General features: G+C 38.3%; 2 protein-coding genes across 3 annotated transcripts in view; both read left to right on the forward strand.

Annotated features, from left to right (window-relative positions):
- Positions 1–19,268, forward strand: part of LOC106961114 (testican-2-like) — a 59,574-nt gene that overhangs the window by 36,918 nt on the left and 3,388 nt on the right. The gene's annotated exons all lie outside the window — the stretch shown is intronic.
- cdk4 (cyclin dependent kinase 4) lies at positions 6,371–17,328 on the forward strand. Of its 2 annotated transcripts, none has more exons than XM_015054631.1 (8): positions 6,371–6,544; positions 12,260–12,494; positions 12,582–12,717; positions 12,812–12,979; positions 14,093–14,202; positions 15,150–15,200; positions 15,297–15,432; positions 16,577–17,113. In XM_015054631.1, exons 2-8 carry the CDS (start codon positions 12,277–12,279, stop codon positions 16,664–16,666), a joined length of 909 nt encoding a protein of 302 aa, XP_014910117.1. In that variant the 5' UTR covers positions 6,371–6,544; positions 12,260–12,276; the 3' UTR covers positions 16,667–17,113. The 2 variants fall into 2 exon arrangements, with proteins under 2 accessions (XP_014910117.1, XP_014910119.1); XM_015054633.1 differs by lacking the exon at positions 6,371–6,544 and adding an exon at positions 8,368–8,470 and having other exon boundaries at positions 16,577–17,328.

Here is a 19,268-nt window from a genome sequence, read left to right on the forward strand (position 1 = left end):
GGATGGAAATCCTTTCCAAAACAGATCGTCCTCTTCAGTCTGATCGTTTTCTTCCTTGCAGTCCTTCCCAGGAAAGAAACGATCACATACTTTCTTCATGCCAGTGGTCACGGCATATCCAATGCCCCAACCAACCGGGAATATCAGGGGAACAATCGCCGTCGCAAAACCGAACATTGTTGCTTTATACAAATCTGAAACTCCAAGAAATGTCTGGATCCTGACTGATGCTTAGAGATTCCAGAATTCAAGCATTAGAACTTCTTTGATCTACTGTGATGTACGTCTATGACCTCATCAGTGAGCTCACTGGACTTCTGGCACAACGTCTTGCTTCTGATTGTTGCTATGGAAATGATCAGCTCAGCTGTGCATGACTCAAGCTGACATAAAGATTTAAATAAAACATTATACTTTTTATTTATTTAACATGAAGAGATTAATACATTTGTATATGATTTAATTTTTGCTTTTGTGGTTTTCCATACCTGCTGTGGTATAAATGTTCTGAAGCTTTTTATCCACTATTATTTTAATTACTATTAATTCATTAGGATTATTCATGCATTAATCATTGCACAGTGCTAGAAACAGTCTGTGACTTATTATATTTATTTTTTATTAATTTTCGCAGACAATTTAATGCTGTGACTATTTTACCAAACATAAGAAACCCAGAACCCAGAAGTTCTTGTATTGCTTAATTCAGGAGCCTTGGGGATTAAAGGGCTTCATGATTGTATTTCAAAGGCAGATTTCAAAAACAACTCGGACAAGAGTTTGGGTCAGGTGCTATTCCAGGATGTAGACGTGTGAAAGAATCTCCACGATGTCAGTAACACAGAGTAGCATGCCTTAGTAGGTGTGTGTGTGCGTAAGTAAAATGCTCGCTACCTTTCTGTGCATAATAATGTATGCATATATATATGATTTTTTTATTTATTTATTCCTTTTTTTGTCATAGTACCCCCAAGAATTTAAAGCGACTTTCACCCCTGTGTAAAAGTGAATAAATGTCATTGATCATTTATTTGTGTGTTCTATAATTTTGTTGGCCCTCTCAAAAGTGATACTATCAACAATATAGTAATTGTTTGAAATATATATATTTGAAATATACTAAAGTACTTTTTTTCACCAGGGATCAGCGATTACTTCGGGCCAATTTAGCTACATAGGTTGTTTAGAAGCGAGTTTCTGGCTGCAAAGTCAAGTAATTCTGCTCTTTCATCCTTATCTGTGAAAGGTAATGCTAATGAATCCAGTTTGTTTTGTAAAACGAGTGAAACAAGTCCACACAGCACAGGACATAGGAAGCAACGATCTACTGCCACATACAAGATGGCGGTGACGTAACGTAGGACTCAGCGATCAATGAGGCGTCTAGTATTTATGTCTATGTTAACGACTTTACTTAGCATACGAATAGCCTACCCTATGCAAAGGCGCTTCATCAAGGTTGATTCTCAGTCATTGGATGAAAAAAAAATGACATCACATTTCATCACTGACATGTGATTGATTGGTTGGTTGATGTATCCCCATTGGACAGCACAGGTCTTTATAAATAAACCCCGCCCTAATGCTGTATTAAAATCTCTATAAAAATACCTATATTTCCCCACTTTTTTAATACAGCCATTGCTGTATTAAAATATATTCGTACTATATTGCCTACATGTTCATATATGAGGAACATAAATGTGGCACAAACATTTGTATTTATTTATTTTATTTTACTCACTGTTTCCACACAAAATAAGACATAAATGCTTGTCCACTTTTGGACCATATGGAGGTATTTTTTTTGTCCAAACATGATCCAACATTGTGCTGCGTTCAGGACAGGCCCAACGTCTCTCCTGTAGTGTAGACCTGAGGTCATTGAGCTCCTGAACGGGAACTTGGGGTCTCCATCTCACCAACGTCCATCCTGACTCCCCCTCATAGGTGCCATCCTCCCAGAATGCCACCTCCTCTGCTGTCAGTACTCTCTGCCTTCCTGCATCAGCTGTTAGCACAATCATTATGAGCTACAGGCATCTTTGTTGTCATTATGAAACTACAATGAAATTTTGTGGGAACAAAATTTCTTAGAATGCACACACAAAACATTAAAAACTCAAAAAAACCATCTGTTTAAAACATTCTTGCAGAAAATAAAACAAAAAAAATAGAAAGCACTCAGAAAAATTGGAAGAAAAAAAAATTAAAAGCGCTTGGTACTGTAAAACATCCTCAGAAGAAAAATATGTGCACAAAATGTAGCATATGATGCGTGCTTTGTTTTTCTTCTGAGGATTTTAGAGTTTTAGAGTTTTTAATGTTTTGTCTGTGCATTATAAGCTGGGAGTTGCCACAAAATTTCACTGTAGTTTCATATTGACTTCAAAGATGCCTGTAACATTAGAACATTTTTGGCATTGATGTATGTTTTATACTTAAACAAATCTCATTATTTCTCAACAGTGAGGGGTTTTGGTCGGGTCCTGGAACTGGTAAACAGACCTGGGTGGGGCATAGAAGGGAAAATGGGTGGACTAGGACAGAAACTACAGTCTGAAAGGCCGTTGCTCAATCGTTGATTTGCATCTGCATCGGTCCCAGAAACTTCCTTTAAATATGAAAGCCTCTCCTAGGCCCAAGGGGATGGGGGTGAAAGGGCAATACGGACTCACATAGTTTTGGTAAATTCTTTGCAGGTCCCTACAATTTCCCATTCTGACAAAAAAACCCTTGCTGATAGCCCTAAATCTCTAAGCGCACGGCAGCGTTAGGTGTCAATAGCTGTAGAAAATCCCACTTTTCATGCCGTGTTAGTGGATATAAATTAAGCCCATCTGATTGTTGATTTACCAACAATTTCTACATCTAAATCATGGAGTGACTGTGGAGGAGAACAACTCCCTTTCAACAGGAAGGAACAGAAGTATGAGTTTTGTGACTGCAACGTGATCGACCGAGGGTTGAGAGGACAGAGCCGACAGAAGCACAGGTCCAGGGATACAGTCAGAGCTGGAGCCAAACAGAATAACTGTGCCTGGAGAGCTTTCTGTTGAAAGAAAAATAAAAGAGAGAACAGAAAGTCAATGGCAAATGTGATGCTTTTTTTTTTTTATTGCGTCATCATGTGCAATAGAAATATGCAAATCAAAATCATAAAATGCAGAATGCCTCAAAACGTTCGTGCCAAAACCTCTGACCACAGAGGCTTTACGGTCAGATCTGGATCTGGTAGAAAATAAACAAACGAGGAATCAATCAAAGCTGGAAACGTTTCTGTTACCCAGGTGAACAAGTGAGTGTGACGGAGTGAATCCATGGTTTATGAGGTGCTTGCTGGAGCTTACAGTGGTGTGGATTATGACACATTGTTACAATCTGTAAAGTAATGAACAGATAAGAAAGAAGGAGTGTAAGGAGGAAGGTGAAGATCTTCAGCGAGATAACAGAAGATCCAGGGGCGGCGAGTCGGCTGTGATTAGCAAAATCACAGACTGCTTTCAGCGCTTTGCATGTCTCAGTCTGTAATTTTCCTAAAAATCATAAAGAAAGAATACTGAAATATTTAATTGTAAAAAACAAAAAATGCTGAAAGTGTATGCACTGTTGCACTTAATAAAAGAAACTGTATTTTTAATCATCAGCCCACTTTCTAAGGTTGATAACAAAGCTTATTTAAACTACAGTTTTAGAGCCCAGTCAGGTCATTAAATATATTTATAATGGTGCTTTGGATCGAGATTAACTGTAAAGAGTAAAAGTGAATTAATCAGAATGAAAGTCTGAACTTCAATCAAATCTCGTCTGGACTAAAGTTAGTTTCTTAATTATTTCACTGTTTAGTTGCAGAATGAGGCTGAGATGAGGCTGCAGCGGACATCCAAGATGAGGGTTTTAATCAGGGGTGCTGTTAATTATTGATCTGTGGGCTGCCAACTCGAAATCTCCTGCAGCAACAGCAGCAGCTGCATTCAAGAGGAAATCCACATGAGAGGCAATCTTGAAAATGTTCAGTCATCTTGCACAGATAAAATAAATACATCAGCATTTACGTTTTGATGCACAGTATTAGATGGTTGATGGATTTCATGTCACTTTCTGAGCTTTCGTTCTTCCATTTTCCAGTAGCATCTTTATCATGCATAATTTCAACAACTGCTATAGTTATTCACATGGTTTATCAAACCCACAGCTATTTGACAGTTGCAGTGATTTTAAAAACCAGCTTTTGGTTTCATGTCTGCACGATCTAGAAGTTATTTTTCCGCCCCCAGCTTGAACTTAACACATAAATCTTTAGCTTAGTAAAAACTTGTAAAAAGCCTTGAAACAAATTTGCCTTTTATTCCAATAAACTGTGTGCATATAATCAGCTGGGTGAAAAAACACGCACAGAGAGATCATTGTTGAAATAATGTCAGATGCCTTCGAGCTGTTCCTTTGAAATTAAATTCTTTTGAGTTATTTTTACTACTGTTCTGAGTAAATTCTTTAAATGCATAAATAGTAGACCACATTTTTTTATTTTTCTGGGATGAAAATATGGCATTATGCGACTCGGAGGTCTGGTTCTATGGGCCACTAAAGAGCCATTAACTTCAACGAGTGCATGGTATGCATGGTTATTGTGCAACCATGCATAGTGAGCAGGAAACTCTGCTTGCCAAATTGGCAAATGCTAAATCCTATCAAATAATGCTTCGAAGCAGCACTTCGATTACAATACAGGGATCGCCTGATGGACTCACTGCAGCAGAATTATCGCAAATGTTGAAAAGAGTAATGAAATCATACAAAATTTAATCAAAGACAGCTGAAGGTTGCAAGGCCCAGTTGTAATGCTGTTAAAACGCAGACTGATTGGGTCACATTTACAGACAAGGCTGTCGTTTGCAGCTGCTCCCTTCCTCCCACATGTTGAAGTGCTGTGAAAAGGTCTGGAAGTGCCGTCGTTCTCGCTGTTCTCGCCTCCGTCGGCTCCTCACAGTGTGGGGGGTTTTCCTGTCCTCTCGCATGCAGCAGGAGCTCAAATGCATGAGCCACGGCTGGGGAGATAGCTGTAAAAGCTCCAAAAGACTCTAAATGGATTTGTTGTGCAGGACACAGAGCACTTAAGCTGTGACCGTCCAACTGGGATTTTATTTATAGACGACCACAAGTCTACCACTGTGGTTCAGCCATCACGAGTCATGGAGGCGGACACTTCAGTCACTCTGAAACCAAGCAGCCAATTAAACGACAGCAATTATAACTTTAAGTAAAAAAAAACTTATTATTAATCAGAGTCACAAACCCAAACTGAATTCAGTCCATTTCTCCTTTAATCTGGACTTTGCCAACCTTATTAAATAATTTAGGGGCTGTTTTATGGTGTCTCCTTGATGCTAGTTCTAGATGACTTTAACAAAAAAAACACACACGCACAATCTGTGTTTTAAATAATCCAAATCCTTCAGAATATAAATCGCAGTAGTCTTTTCCCCAAAGACAGTCTATTTAAGCAAAAAGATCCTACATCCAGAACAAAACAGGTAATTTCTCACAACATTTTGTCCCATATAAGGATGTTTTCAGACCTAAAAACTATTTTCAAAAATGCATCAAAAATGTCAATGAAATAAATGTGCATGTAATGTGGCTCCCAAACCTGTCCGTTGATAGAAATGGACAGGTTTCTATCAACAAGTAATGCAGTGCATGCAAGAAGGAAACATTTGCTTTGTGAGGAAAACGTAAAGGCCAGCCTGGAGTTTGACTCAGAGAATGTAGACAAAGACCAGGACAACTGGAGCAATGATATCTGGACAGATGAGAGTAAATCTGAATTATTGTGACACCAGAACAGAAAGCACGGAGGTGGAAGGGTTATAGTGTGTTAGCTGTGACTAAAAGTTGGAATTATGCCTTTTGATCTCATATTTATAAATTTAAATCTAATATTTATGACTTTAAATTACATAATTGTAATTTCAAAACCTGTAATTATATCCGTGCATCTCATAATTATGACTTTGTACATTTAAATTAAAATTTCAATTGTCTTTTATTTGACTGAATATCAAAATCAAAATATTCACTGCTTCTCTCTTTTAAAGTCGAGATTGGAACTCTGAATCCCGTTATTGATTTGCAAATCAAATTTATAACCTTTAAACTCATAAACACGACTTTGGAAGTCAAAATGCTGACCTTTAATCTGCTTGTATTTTTTTTTTTCAGGTGAAGGATCCGTTTAAAAAGCATAGCCTGCCTTTGGTTTCGTCTCAGTTCATGAATTTGAAACTTTCTTTCCTTCATTTGCTTGGCTCCGCCTCCGTCGCAGAGTTGATAGAAGCAAAACGAAGACCAGCGAAAACAGACCAGCGGTGGAGGGGCTGGAGACGCATCGGCTGATTGGCCTCTGATCAGCGGAGGAACCGGGTCCCGACCTGCCCAGCGCTGCCTCGGTTCTGTTCCGGATTAATACGTGGCAGAGTACCGAGCATGTCCCGCTCACTGAGCTGAAGTCCCCGCCGCTAAAGGAGAGGAGAACCAGGGCGAGGTGAGTTACTGTATCTGGGTTATTGTGCGTGTCAGTGCAGCAGGGGTTGTTTATTCTGTAGGGAAATAAAAGTTTCACTCGGCGGTCCGTCTCCTGCGCCTCCGGGCTCAGCTGGTCTCAGGGTTTCTGCTCCGCCACGTCAGGCCACATGTTTCAGCAGCGGCCGCTCAAGTGTGCGTGGCCTGCTGTTGCTTCACTTTTCTTCAGTTTAATTAACAAAGGAGCGCCATGGAGCAGCACCACGTGTCGGCCCTGGCCCCGCGGAGCCCACGCTGCCTCCGCCCACTAGCCCCACTGTGTCACCGGCCTGCCTCTCCTCAGCCAGGAAACTCAGTCAAACAGCTTCCGTTTATCAGATGATCAATACTTTCTGCTGGCTGACCTGCCCTGCGCTGATCGATAGCTGCCTTTTGGCGCTCGGGTTTGGTAATCGGCTCAGAGAAAACTTCCAGATGTTGTTTCTGATCGGATCAGGTCTGAGCTGAGCTGTAAGTCAGCAACAGGAAATCTGGAGATGTTTTCAAGATGAGAGGTCACGACAATCCCCAGAAGAACTGCAACCCCATGAGAAAAGGGAAATGACTAAAAGTCGTCTGGAAAACAAACGATTTGGTCTTATTTGCAGCTCTTGCCTGGAGTGAAAAAAAAAGAAAGTGTAATTTACTAAACTTTTAGCTTATTTATTTAAAACATGTTCACATTCACAATTCAAATACCATGATATGTAATTTAGATATTTGTTTGAAAGCGAGGTAGGCAGAAGTATAAACTTATTTAAACCTACGGTTTGACCTTTTATGCCTTACTTTGCATATTATTTGTTTAAAGAAAAGTAAACATGGAAACTAAAATAAATCAACAAATTTATCAGACAAATTTATTTCACGACAGAGATAACATGACGCATATCCACCAAAAACAGTCTTTATGAGAATGTAGTCGGTTTCACTCTTTCTCCACCATCGACATCCATCTTATAATCATTTAAAATGACTATTGTATATTTTATTTTGAACTGAGTTATGTATTTACATTGTTTCAATTCAGCATTTAACCCTTTCCATGAATTCACTCCATGCACGGATACACACGTATTTTTTTCTTGCATGGATTCTTTGCTTTTTAAATCTCATCTCTAATCCTAAATTATTTCAATTTTCAATTAATTAAGTTGATAAACAGAATTTTAACATTTACTAAGGATTTACATTGCACCGTATTTCCATTGACTGTATTCCAAATCAGCTGACTGGTTTAAGCGTTTGCGTCAAACAAAATTATGATTTTTGTTTTTAAGTTTTTTAATCCGCAGTCTTTTACTTAAAGGGTATTTTCTTTGTGACTGCAGCGTGCAGGGGAATTGGATGTTGATGTCAGGATGTGAAGTCACTTATCTTCACTCTTATCCTCAACATTTCCCCTCTAAAGTCAAAAGAAGCTCGTGTCCAACCTCGAAACATTTCCCACACACCACAACACCGATGCGAAACAAAAGAGGGGAGAAATGAACCAGATCTGGTGCAGAACGACTCTATGTCTATCGCCTGCATTAATATTTTGCACAAAGAAATTAGACAATTGCAGTAGGAAACCGGGACACAATTGACACCTTTAATCTGTTAGGATGATTAAAATCTCAGCCGGCAGGATGAACCTTCCAGCATCAAGCTGACCTTTCCGCAGATGAATGCAGAAGCACAGAAGCCCACCTCATCCGGCCGCCTAGTGTTCAGCTTGTTGGCCTCAGGAAACGCACTATAATCACGCTTTTCCTCCTCTCAATAGGTCTTTTTCAACCAATCAAGTTCATTTGAGTTTGAGGTGATAAATGTTCTGTTGTACTAATAAAACTCAATATCTAATAGATTTTACTAAGCATGAATTTTACCATGCAGATGTTTTAATGTCTTACTTCAAATTCAAATGGTAACGGACCATAACTCTTTTTTTTTATTAATATCCAAAAAAAAAAAAAAAATCAACGTGCTAATGCTCCAGACATTTTTTTCCCCTGATCTGTGTTATTAAGATTCAGTGTGAAAACTCACATTAAATCAAACTAATAGAGCTTAACATAAACTCTGCCCTCAAGTGTCCAAACTATTAAATATAGGAATAGTTCTTCAGACAATCATGAAGAGTAGGTAATAAAACTTAAAAAAAAACTTTGTTAAAAAAAAAGGGTTTTTTTGTTTTTAATTTTTAATCACTTTTGTGGATTTTTTTTTTGGACTGCCAAAACAAGTCCAAAATAAGTAAATACAAAAGTTGACATCTACTCTAGTAAAAAAAAAAAAAAAAAATTAAATGTATTTTATAATGATAAACAGTCAGACTGTGACTCATGTTGCATAGTAAAAAATCAACTAATGTGAACAGAGTAAATGCAGCCAGAACCGCCATACTGTTTGCATGAGCTTATAATGTTTTGTAGTTTTTTCGTTGCTGAGTCGATTCTCCAATCCATGCCTCCATTTTGTTCCCACACGTGGTCAGCTTGTCTTGACCAACTCGCATTCCTGTCTTCATGCGTTCATGCTCAATCACTGATTTGTCTTTCAGTTTCTCTTGAAAATAGTCATTTGGATTAATTATTGCAATAATGATTCATCCCAAATGAATCATTATCCAAAGATTCCAGGAGAGTCTTTTAAGTTTCATCTTGGGAATAAAGTCATTTAGATGAATTGTTACAATGAAAACACTTAACATTTTGATTGTTAAAAATGTTTTGATGTAAATTAGGAAGTTTTAAATTACATCGTCTGATTCAAGACAAGACTGTGTCTGGGTTTACGTCTGTCAGAAAATTAAAACATGACATTAAACCTACTTCTGCCAGGGGTATGATTAGTTTTGGCCGTAGCTGTATATGGGAGTTTTGTTCTGTTTCATAATCTTGCAGACATGAAAACGGTCTGACACAACTTTCTTTGCGCAAGAGGAAGAAATGTGGCATCTTAATGAAGCTTCTCTGCCCCTGCAGCCAATAGTGTTCATTGTGGTTTGCAGATATTATCTCTAGTATGTGAATCTGCGGAATAAACTGAGCAGTTACCAGGTTCTTGAGATCTTGAAACATTTGCTCAAAGTTATGCTGGCGCTGGATCAGTTTGTGTCTTTTCTTCCAAAGTGATGCAAGTATAAAGCCAGTCGGTTGTCGCCGTTTGGTCCTGTTGCTCTGTCTTTTTTGTGTACCCATGTCTGGGCTACACTGGGGTCAGTCAGTGGTTCTCAAGGCTTAATGAAGGTCTTTAATTTGGGCTTTTATACAACTTGGTTTCTTTTCGTTCATTGTCAGACCAGTTTATGACATTTTTCTCTCTTAACTGTATATGTTTGATTAAGGCTCTACATTTCTTCTTTTGGCCACTTTTCTACTTTTTTGCACAACATGTTGTCACTCTCCAGGAACAAGGACCAGCTCCTGTGCCGGTCCTTGCACAATATTTTATCTAAGTGTTTTTACAACCTTGTAAACAAAAATAGCATTTGCTCAACCAGCCTTTATTCAGTGTATCATTTTTTTCTGCCTCATATGTTTTCTTCTCTTCTGTCAGTCTTTCCATCTTCTTTTCTTTCTGTCCTTCCATGAACGTTTGAGTTTTTGTCTTCTATGTTTCCTTCATTTTTTTCTTTCTGACCTTACTCTCCTATGTATCTCCTTGTTCCCCTAATCTTTTCCTTGTGTCCATTCTTTAAGTCCTCTTCGTCTTTCCTTTCCATCTTCTGTCCTTTATACTGTCCTGATGTTACGCCTCAATCCTTCCGTCTTCACGTCCTCTTCCTTTCTTCATTCTTTTATTGTGTCCAGTCTCTCTTGACCCTGACATTCCTTCTTTCTGTGCATATTGCCTCTCTTCCTTGCCTCCTTCCTTCTTCCTGTCCTTCCATTCTTCTCTGTTTGGTCCTTTCAGTCTTTGTATCCTACTTTGATTCCCTTGTCATTCTTTTCTTCTGTATGTCCTACACCCCTTCCATTTTTTCTATCCCTCCTTGTCCTTCAGTCTTTCCATCCTTCTGTAGTTGCTCCCTCTTTGTGTCTTTTCTTTCTGTTAGTTTTGATGTGTTTTTTTTTCTTCTCACAGCCAGCTAAGCAAACTTGGTGGCACCAAGTAAACGAGTCACTCTTTGGTTACCTAGCAACAACTTGCGCTGCAGCAGTTTAACGTTTTGTCACGTTAAACGTTAAAAAGCAATGACGTGACGTGAAAACTGTGGATCAGACCGGAAAGGTCATGCCCCCGGTTTGGCAGCATTTCAGATATTCAAAGCAAAAAATAAATAAATAAATAAATCAAATAATTAATGTTATTTTTTTTAAATACATATTTAAAAAAAAATATTGAGTCAGTCTGGGAAAATCTGGAGTTATTGTATAAAGAACTACAAAGTCTGATCAAATTCTTAATATCTCTTGACGTATTGGACTATTGACATTTATAATGTAACCTCTTGGAAGTAAAATAGATGTAATGAGTACAGTAGCTCAACATGTTTGCACAGTACTGTCCTGAAACATGAACAATGTACCACAGTGCACAGGAGGCGGATGAAATCAATTAGAATGAAGCATTGAAAAATAAAATGCCCTCTAGAAAGAAGTCTGCAAGAAGACTTTCTAGCACAAGTCTCCTTGCAGACTTCTAAATGTCTGTTTTTTCCCCACAATGACACATTGGTTTTGTCTTCAAAAAAGATCAGCAGTCGGTTAAAAGATAAGATCCCACATAAGGTTGAGTGTTACTAGTTACCAAAGAGGAAGGGTGGATCAGCCTTTATCAGTGACTCTTTAACTCAGCAGCATGACAGCTGCTAGTGATTAGGTGAGCAAAACAGGCCGCAGCAAGACCTGCAGGGACATTAGACTTGTGTCTCACATGTACGAAGGTGTGTGTTCACTTCCTTTAGTGCGATTGATCACTGGTCCTGGTGTGTAAAGGATCCCTCTCCTGCTAGTGTGGAAGAGGTGGATGGGACATAAGTGGGTGAAGATAGGTTGGGGCTCTGGCTGAGCCAACCAGTAAGTCCACCAAACTGGTTTGACTAGAAAGGAGTGGGAAGACATTCCGACAGATGTGTTTGCTTCATGTTTACGATGTGAAGCAAACACATTTTAAGGTGTTCTGTTGGAGATCTGGTTACTCTGGAACACAGATCTCTTTGGACTTTTCACAAAAGGCTCTACATAACTTTGATTAAAAATGGTAAAGAACAAACTGCTGTTTTTAAATGTGAATACACCAACTGCAGGTTTCAGGAGCTTTTTTATTGTAATAATTGCACTGAATGTCCACAACAAAGTGCCATTAAAATAACCAGTAGTATTTCTTTGGATAGATTTTATATTTGCTTTACCTCAGAAGAATGAACTCTGACCTGGGATTGAACTACCATTAACAATATAAACAATAATTGTGTATTTCTTTGCATTTCTCAGTCTTAAAAACCTTAGCAACATGTAAAACAACAGATGTTAAGCAGTGCCGATATAATGAAACACAGACCATCAAAAGTAAACGGTGCACGGCCAACCAGTCCTCCAGATTCATAATTCTCACTTCAGGTTACTTCCCAGTTGACTTTCCCAAGTGGAATGCAATCTCTGCCTTCAACAAATGTAAAATATGCATGAAATAATCTTTTTATAGTTGCACGAAGTGCTTCATGTTGTGCTCTGTAACGTCTTTACGCTGATGACGTTTTGTTTTACAGCCTGTTTGAATGCGATCATGGCCAATTGCACCAGCATGCAGTATGAACCTGTGGCAGAAATTGGAGGCGGCGCCTACGGGACGGTGTACAAGGCCCGCGACACGGAGAGCGGGAAGTTTGTGGCCCTGAAGAACGTACGCGTACAGACAGACCAAAATGGGCTTCCGGTCTCCACGGTCAGAGAGGTGGCTCTGTTGAAACGAATGGAGCAGTTTGATCACCCCAACGTCGTCAGGTAGCGTTGTTAAAGGATTTGTTTTTATTTCGCTGTGTAATTGGTACGATAACGTCACTGGAGACGTGCTTTCCTTGTTGATTCCAGGCTCATGGACGTGTGCGCCACCCAGAGGTCGGACCAGGAAACTAAAGTCACTTTGGTGTTTGAGCATGTGGACCAAGATCTGAAGACGTACTTGGCGAAAGCTCCAGGTCCAGGATTATCTGCTGGTCGCATTAAAGTGAGAACTGGCAATAATAGTCAAGTTTAATGTAGTTTAAAAAGCGTTAGCTTCAGCCTTAGCTTCAGTTTAGTAACCCCCCTTGTTCTTGCAGGACTTGATGAGGCAGTTGCTGTCCGGCCTGGCGTTTCTTCACTCTAACCACGTGATGCACAGAGACCTGAAACCTGAGAATATCCTTGTGACCAGCCAGGGCCAGGTGAAGCTGGCTGACTTCGGCCTCGCCAAGATCTACAGCTGCCAAATGGCTCTCACTCCTGTGGTAAAAACTGCTACATCATTGTCCTTTCCGAAACAGTGTTGTGTTTTTTTGTTGGTTTTTTTTTAGAGATTTTCTTCCTCTTTTCTTTTATTTTTGCATTATGCAACATGCAAACTCAACTTTATAATTAAGGTTATTTGTTAAAGGATGAAAGTTACTGAGTAAATAAGTTAAAATGTTAAGTTATGTAGTGAGTTATTATACAGTTAAGTAAATAACAGTTAATCAAATATGTAGTGTGAACTACTTCATGATCTAATATTTCATGTTTTAGCAGATACTTTCCGTGAAGAGTCTAGTTCTTGGTAATATATCAAATATTTCTTAAAATGTTACTTAATGAAAGTTGTTGCAAAGGTGAAGAGGTTCCAATTGAGTTTATTTATTATATTAAAAGTATAATGTTCAACAGTATTTTGTTCACAGCATTTAGATGACAGCTGCCATAAATATCGATAAAATGTGATGTTGAAATGTGGAAAACCAACAGAAATTATTAGGTAATTATCGATGAATTATTAGATCCCTTATTAAAGGTGATTAAGTTCCCCGTTTAGATGTAAGAAAAGTTCAGGCTGTGTGGATGTTTTACAATCTCAGTTCCCACAAATAAGTTTGTTTGGTTCAACCTGGAAAAAATGCACTGCTACAAGATTGGACCTTTAATAGTTTCTCACTCAGAGTATTTTTTTTTCTCCAACTGATCCACACAATTTCAGTCCAGGAACACACAACAAAAGGATGTTTACATTTTGCACCGATTAGTGTAATAAATCACAGCAGGCGAGACGTTATGCTGTTGTTGGTATTCATCACGTTTCTTCCAGTGGGTGACAAACGAGAGCTAACGGCCAAATCAGCAGCTCTGTGAGGGAGCGCTGCAGCTAAATGCACCCCTCAGCATTTTAGCATGCTTACAAGTGGGAATTTAGCAGGTGATGTTTTCCAGTTTTATATTAAAACCGATTTTTTTTTTTGTGTGTGTGTGGAAGTTGATAAAGTCCATAAATTACTATTTAAATGTCTTGTTGTTTATTTATGTCCTCAGACACTCATTATCGTAAGTGTGTGTAAATATTTGTACTTGATGCTCCTGGACTCTGTGTCTCTCAGGTAGTGACTCTGTGGTACCGGCCTCCAGAAGTTCTGCTGCAGTCGTCTTACGCCACTCCTGTTGATATTTGGAGCACCGGCTGCATCTTTGCTGAGATGTTTAGACGCAAGTAAGTTTCCCGTGTCGCAAAGGTGTTAGCCGTTTTCTGTGTTTTTTTTTTTGTTTCATTTTTATTTGCAGAGTGAATTCTATATATATATTTTTTTCAATATAGGGACTTGTTTTGGTTTTAATTTATAATTTTGAATCAAAATGAACTTCTTGGTCTGAACTAGAGAAGCACACGATTATGTAGTTCTTTTGGAGTCTGTGCAGAAATTCTGGAATATTTACGTCACACGTGAAATCGACATAACGTCTGATCTCCTGTCTGCGCCTGACAAAGTGAAAACAGTGTGTCTGTACGTTTAAAATGGACGTAAAAAACGAGTTTATCTCTCCTTAAAGCCGGTTGTGTAACAGCAGACATTGATATTTTATCACAGTTCCACACCTCTTCCAGATAAGCTTGTAAATAATGCACAAACAATCTTTTGCTTTCTCATTATACTTATAGTGATCTGGACAGCTGAAGTACAGATGGATTTTTACGTAATCATAATTTTTGATATCATGTTGATGCAAACTCTTAGAAAAGTGATGTACAGATGGAAGCAGCAAATATTTTGGAGAGAAAAACTTGAAGCAACATCTCCCAGATGAAGTTAGAAGTGCACAGTAGCGCCATCTTGTGGTGAAAAGTGATATTAAAGAACATAAATGGGTCAGAGATCTAAATGCCAGCGGCTTAATTGCTTTGTGAACCGTTGATGCCAAAAATGATGTTTTTTTTTTTTTTTTTTTTTTTTTTTTTTTTTTTTTTTTAAAAGGCTCAAAGTTTTCTTACATAATGTAATATACGTGGTGCACCGTTTTATTTTCACTGGACTTATGTTTGATTCAAATGTTTGAGGCTTGTGAAAGAAAATCCTGGTCCAATTGTTCAATTATTTCAAAAAGTGCAACCAGTCCTTGTTTTTGGTAACGCTTCTTCTTCTGTTTGTTTATTTTTTTTAGACCCTTGTTCTGCGGAGAATCGGAAATGGACCAGCTTGGAAAGATTTTCGAGTGAGCGCCACACACTTTCTCCTCACCTCCCCGACTAAAACAGAGGCGAGCTGCTCACGTATGCAGTATATATTAAACACTTCTGTGCTCTTTCAGAGTTATTGGCTTGCCGTCGGAGGAGGAGTGGCCGACCGATGTTACAGTACAAAGAAAAAACTTCCCCCCTCCCAAGGCGCGTCCAATCACCGACTTTGTTCCCGAGATAAATGAGCAGGGGGCTCAACTGCTGATGGTAGGCCTCATTGTCAAAAATTAAGGTTAACTTTTGTACTGCATCCAGAGCTGAAATCAAGATAACAGACAAACTTGTTAAATAAGATGAAGAGTGCGATTGATGGAGCGTTTCTTAAAATAACTGTAATTAAAAAGTTGCTGGACTTGAACAGCGTTGTTTACGTCTGTTAAGACGCCCTTCACACCAGATTAAATGTGCCCTCCAGGATCTCAAAAACCACTGGAAATGTTCTGGATCATGGCAAATATGGGACACCTAATTTCATTGTGAAATTCAAATAATAATAAATAGTAAGATTTCTGACTTTACTGCTCTCCCTGCCAGTAATAATGCATTGTTATGTTTCCTTATAGTATTTAATTAATTTATTTATTTAAGCCGTTTTTTTAAAAGCAAGAAAACAGAGTAATCAGTAGGACAACAGAAGATATGTGCAAAGATAACCAAGAAACAAATAACTGGCTTACCTCTACTTTTCTGTTTGAAAAGCAGTAAGAAGAAGTGAATGCTTATTTAATCCTACCTATTATCATACCAGATTTATGTGGGAGGTTTCTGTACCTCCATCAATTGGGACTTTAATTAAGTTAATTAATTGGGACTTTATTTACCTTATGAAATGCATTATGGGAAGGCGGCGTTGAGGTTTCTGGACAGATTGCAGCACATTGTCTTGTTGCTCAGCAATTTTAACCTTGTGTAGGACTTAGTCCTCATATTTCATCGATTGCTACTGTGCTCCAAATACAATGCAGGGCTTTTTTTTTTTTTTTCCAGATTTCTAAGAAACATTTTGCATTTTAACCGTAGCCTGAAAGTTTCCCAACTCCCTTTCCCCTCCCAGCAACCAGCCTACAAGCAGAATGTGGACTTTTGTGTGCAACTGCACTCTTCTATAGGAAACCCAGTGTTGTCTGAGCTCTACTTGCCAAGTTCCTGAGGGTGTCTCATATTTTTCCATGGATCGTGAACTGACCAATTTTAGCTTCTTAAAAAGATCCTGTCACTTTTAGCACACTCCTTTCTCAATTCTTGCTGACTTTTAATGTCGACAAGGACGTGTCGGTCACACTGAGGTCTTGTTAAACAAAGTGAGATATTATATTACAATTCTAACACTTTTCTGTTTTTCTCCTCACAGCAAATGCTGACCTTTGATCCTTTGAAACGGATATCTGCCCTCAAAGCTCTAGAACATCCATATTTCCAGGAGGAGGAGAAAAAAAGCTGAAATCGGACTGTAGAAACACGCAGAAGAATGCAACAGTGTCTTTAAGCTTAGGATTTTATCAATGCATTTTCTTTTTAGTACAGCCTGTGTTGTAAAATTTTACTCTGATATTCCTGGATCAGGAGGAGAAGATAACATTACTGGCTTCTGAACTTTTCACAATTACAGATGTTACGATCACCAACAGTACCAGTGTTTTAAAAATGCAAAACAGCTGCATGGACTGGTATCGTCTCATCTGCAGCGCTGCTCATTAGTCTGAAAAATGCCTACCCTGATTTTTATAATGTTTTTTGTGATACTTCTCCATCTGAACCAAGAACAATGCAAGTCTGAGAGGACCTATTAGCTATAGTAACATTAGTGACAACCACTGTATTCAAATCACGAGAAAGCAGTTAAAATAACATGCACAATTTTAATAGTACTGACATGGCTCTGTAATTTAAAAAAAAAAAGTGTTGTTTTGTTTTTTTTTTTGTTTTTTTTTTTGTGAATTTCATTTCAAGTTTTATTTTGGTTACAGAAGGAAAACTATCTGAAACCAACCAGCACTGGGACCACAAATAAGTCAGACCTGATTCCATTACTGTCAGATACAATTTCTGTTTTACTTTAACAATGATCTATACAAATGAATAAATGTGAACGATGCATAATAACTGAACCAGACTATTTTTTTCTTGGCACACAAAAGATAATATAACAATATTATCTTTTGTGTGCCAAAAGATAATATTTTTCTTTCTTTTGGTGGAGAACGTGCAGACTTTCTCCACCGAGAAAGTCTGCAAGATGCCTGTGGTCAGTGTTCAAAGCTTTTAGTCTCCAAGCAGCAACCAAATCTCGTAGTTCATTTTAAATATGCATGGATAAAAATGTTAAATATGTTTGGAAGCTGTTGTTACTTGGAGTGGATCAGTCAGAACATGCAAACTCCATGAAGAAAGACCCCAGGCCGGGATTAAAAAGCATCAGGACTACCAACTGCACCAATGTGCAGCCCGAGGCTTCAAATTGAACCTGCAAATCAGGGCTGTTCTGCTTTAAATATGACGCATTGGGAGCATTTAAAAACAAAATACAAGTTACTGACTTAATTTAGTTGAAATTATTCTTTGAAGTTACAAATGCTGACCCATTAGAAAAAAAAACATTACAACTCACTGGTGTACCTGTAGCTTCTTTTCCGGCAGCAGTAGGGAAAAGTCCGTCTATATGATGCGCCACAATGAACTGGTCCAAGGTAAGTTAATAAAAGACGTTAACTTAATTTACTTTTAAATATCCTCTTCAAACTCTTTAAATTATAACTTTTAAAGTATTTTTATTTAGGCTAAATTGAGCTAGCATCTTGCTAGCTAACACCTACTTCCTGTGTAGCTGAAGTAGGTGTGCGATTTGTAGTTTTCATAAAAAGCGTGGCTTCTCATTTCAATAACGAATTTGAGGCTCAGATCAGATGCTAACTTCAATGTATTTTTCTGTGACGGGGTTTATGTTGCTGATTGATTGATTTGACGGTATTCCCTCTATGATTAGGGTGAGGAGACTCCGTAACTCAGTATTTTTTTTAGTCCATTTCAGGCCCATCATTATTTGTGTGTTGTCACCCTTATACGGTTTATCAATATTTCTAGTCTAATGAGTGTGACCGAAAGAGAGACGCATTTTCCAAATAAAATATGAAACTCCGGCATAAATCTCCGAAAAGCATTGTGGAATAATGTCCTTAGTTGTGATGAGCCACACTTAATGTTCTAGGCCGTAATTAAAAATGCTATGTTTGGCGTAAAACCACTACATCCTCACAGTGGAACATAGTGGTGGCAGCATCATGTTATGGGGCAACCGAGTTATTTTTTTTAAGGTGGATAAAGTTAAGAGTTATAAATACCAGTCAAGTTTGGCCAAAACTTTAAAGGGGCAGTATTATGTCATTACAGCACAATCAAGGTCAGTTGCTATAAAAATGCTGCATATATCAAACCTCACTTAAAAGAACTTAGACTTCATAATTTGTCATCTTGAAATTGGCCTGTGACTCTTTAAGAAGCTCCAGCTCTTCCTGACACTCCCACTTTAGCACTTTATAACAATGCTTTTCATGCCGTTTGCCACCATATTCAGGAGTGCTGGACTGAGAAGGAGTAGATGTGCAGTTCCACCAAGTGTTTCCTAACTGCTGCTGCTAGTCTACAGGAGCCGAGTGGGGGAGTTACGGGGTCGGGTTGCTCTGTGAAGTGGAAACTCAGCTTGGAGACTGCAGCTCCAACGAGGAGTTTTGTGTAAATAGGTGGCACTTTATATTAGCAAGAGTTTAGTCACCTGTGAATGGTTGCTATGGGAGATTAAAGCAACACTCAGGGTATGTTTTTGATGAGGTAAAGTTATTCCCTCATCAAAGTTACGAGGGAACATTGATGAGGGAATGTTGTAAAAAAAAAAAAAAAAAAAAAAAATTTTTTTTTTACATCAAAAAAATCAACTTTTTTGTTCATAAAAGTTGATTTTGCATAATACCTCCCACCTCTCAACTTTAAACTTTGCTAGATTTTGCCTAATCACAGCCACAGACAATGGCATAATTTTGAAGTAGAAC

This window comes from Poecilia latipinna, unplaced genomic scaffold, assembly GCF_001443285.1.
Source record: "Poecilia latipinna isolate Pla-1442-1.1 unplaced genomic scaffold, P_latipinna-1.0 Scaffold1265, whole genome shotgun sequence".
NCBI lineage: Eukaryota > Metazoa > Chordata > Actinopteri > Cyprinodontiformes > Poeciliidae > Poecilia > Poecilia latipinna.

What these genes read in the sequence shown, in the direction of transcription:
- cdk4 (XM_015054631.1), top strand. Translation starts at nt 12,277, where the DNA reads ATGGCCAATTGCACCAGCATGCAGTATGAACCTGTGGCAGAAATTGGA. An exon ending in GCTGAGATGTTTAGACGCAA is followed by an intron (nt 14,203 to 15,149) that starts GTAAGTTTCCCG and finishes TATTTTTTTTAG; the next exon opens with ACCCTTGTTCTGCGGAGAAT. An exon ending in CAGCTTGGAAAGATTTTCGA is followed by an intron (nt 15,201 to 15,296) that starts GTGAGCGCCACA and finishes GTGCTCTTTCAG; the next exon opens with AGTTATTGGCTTGCCGTCGG.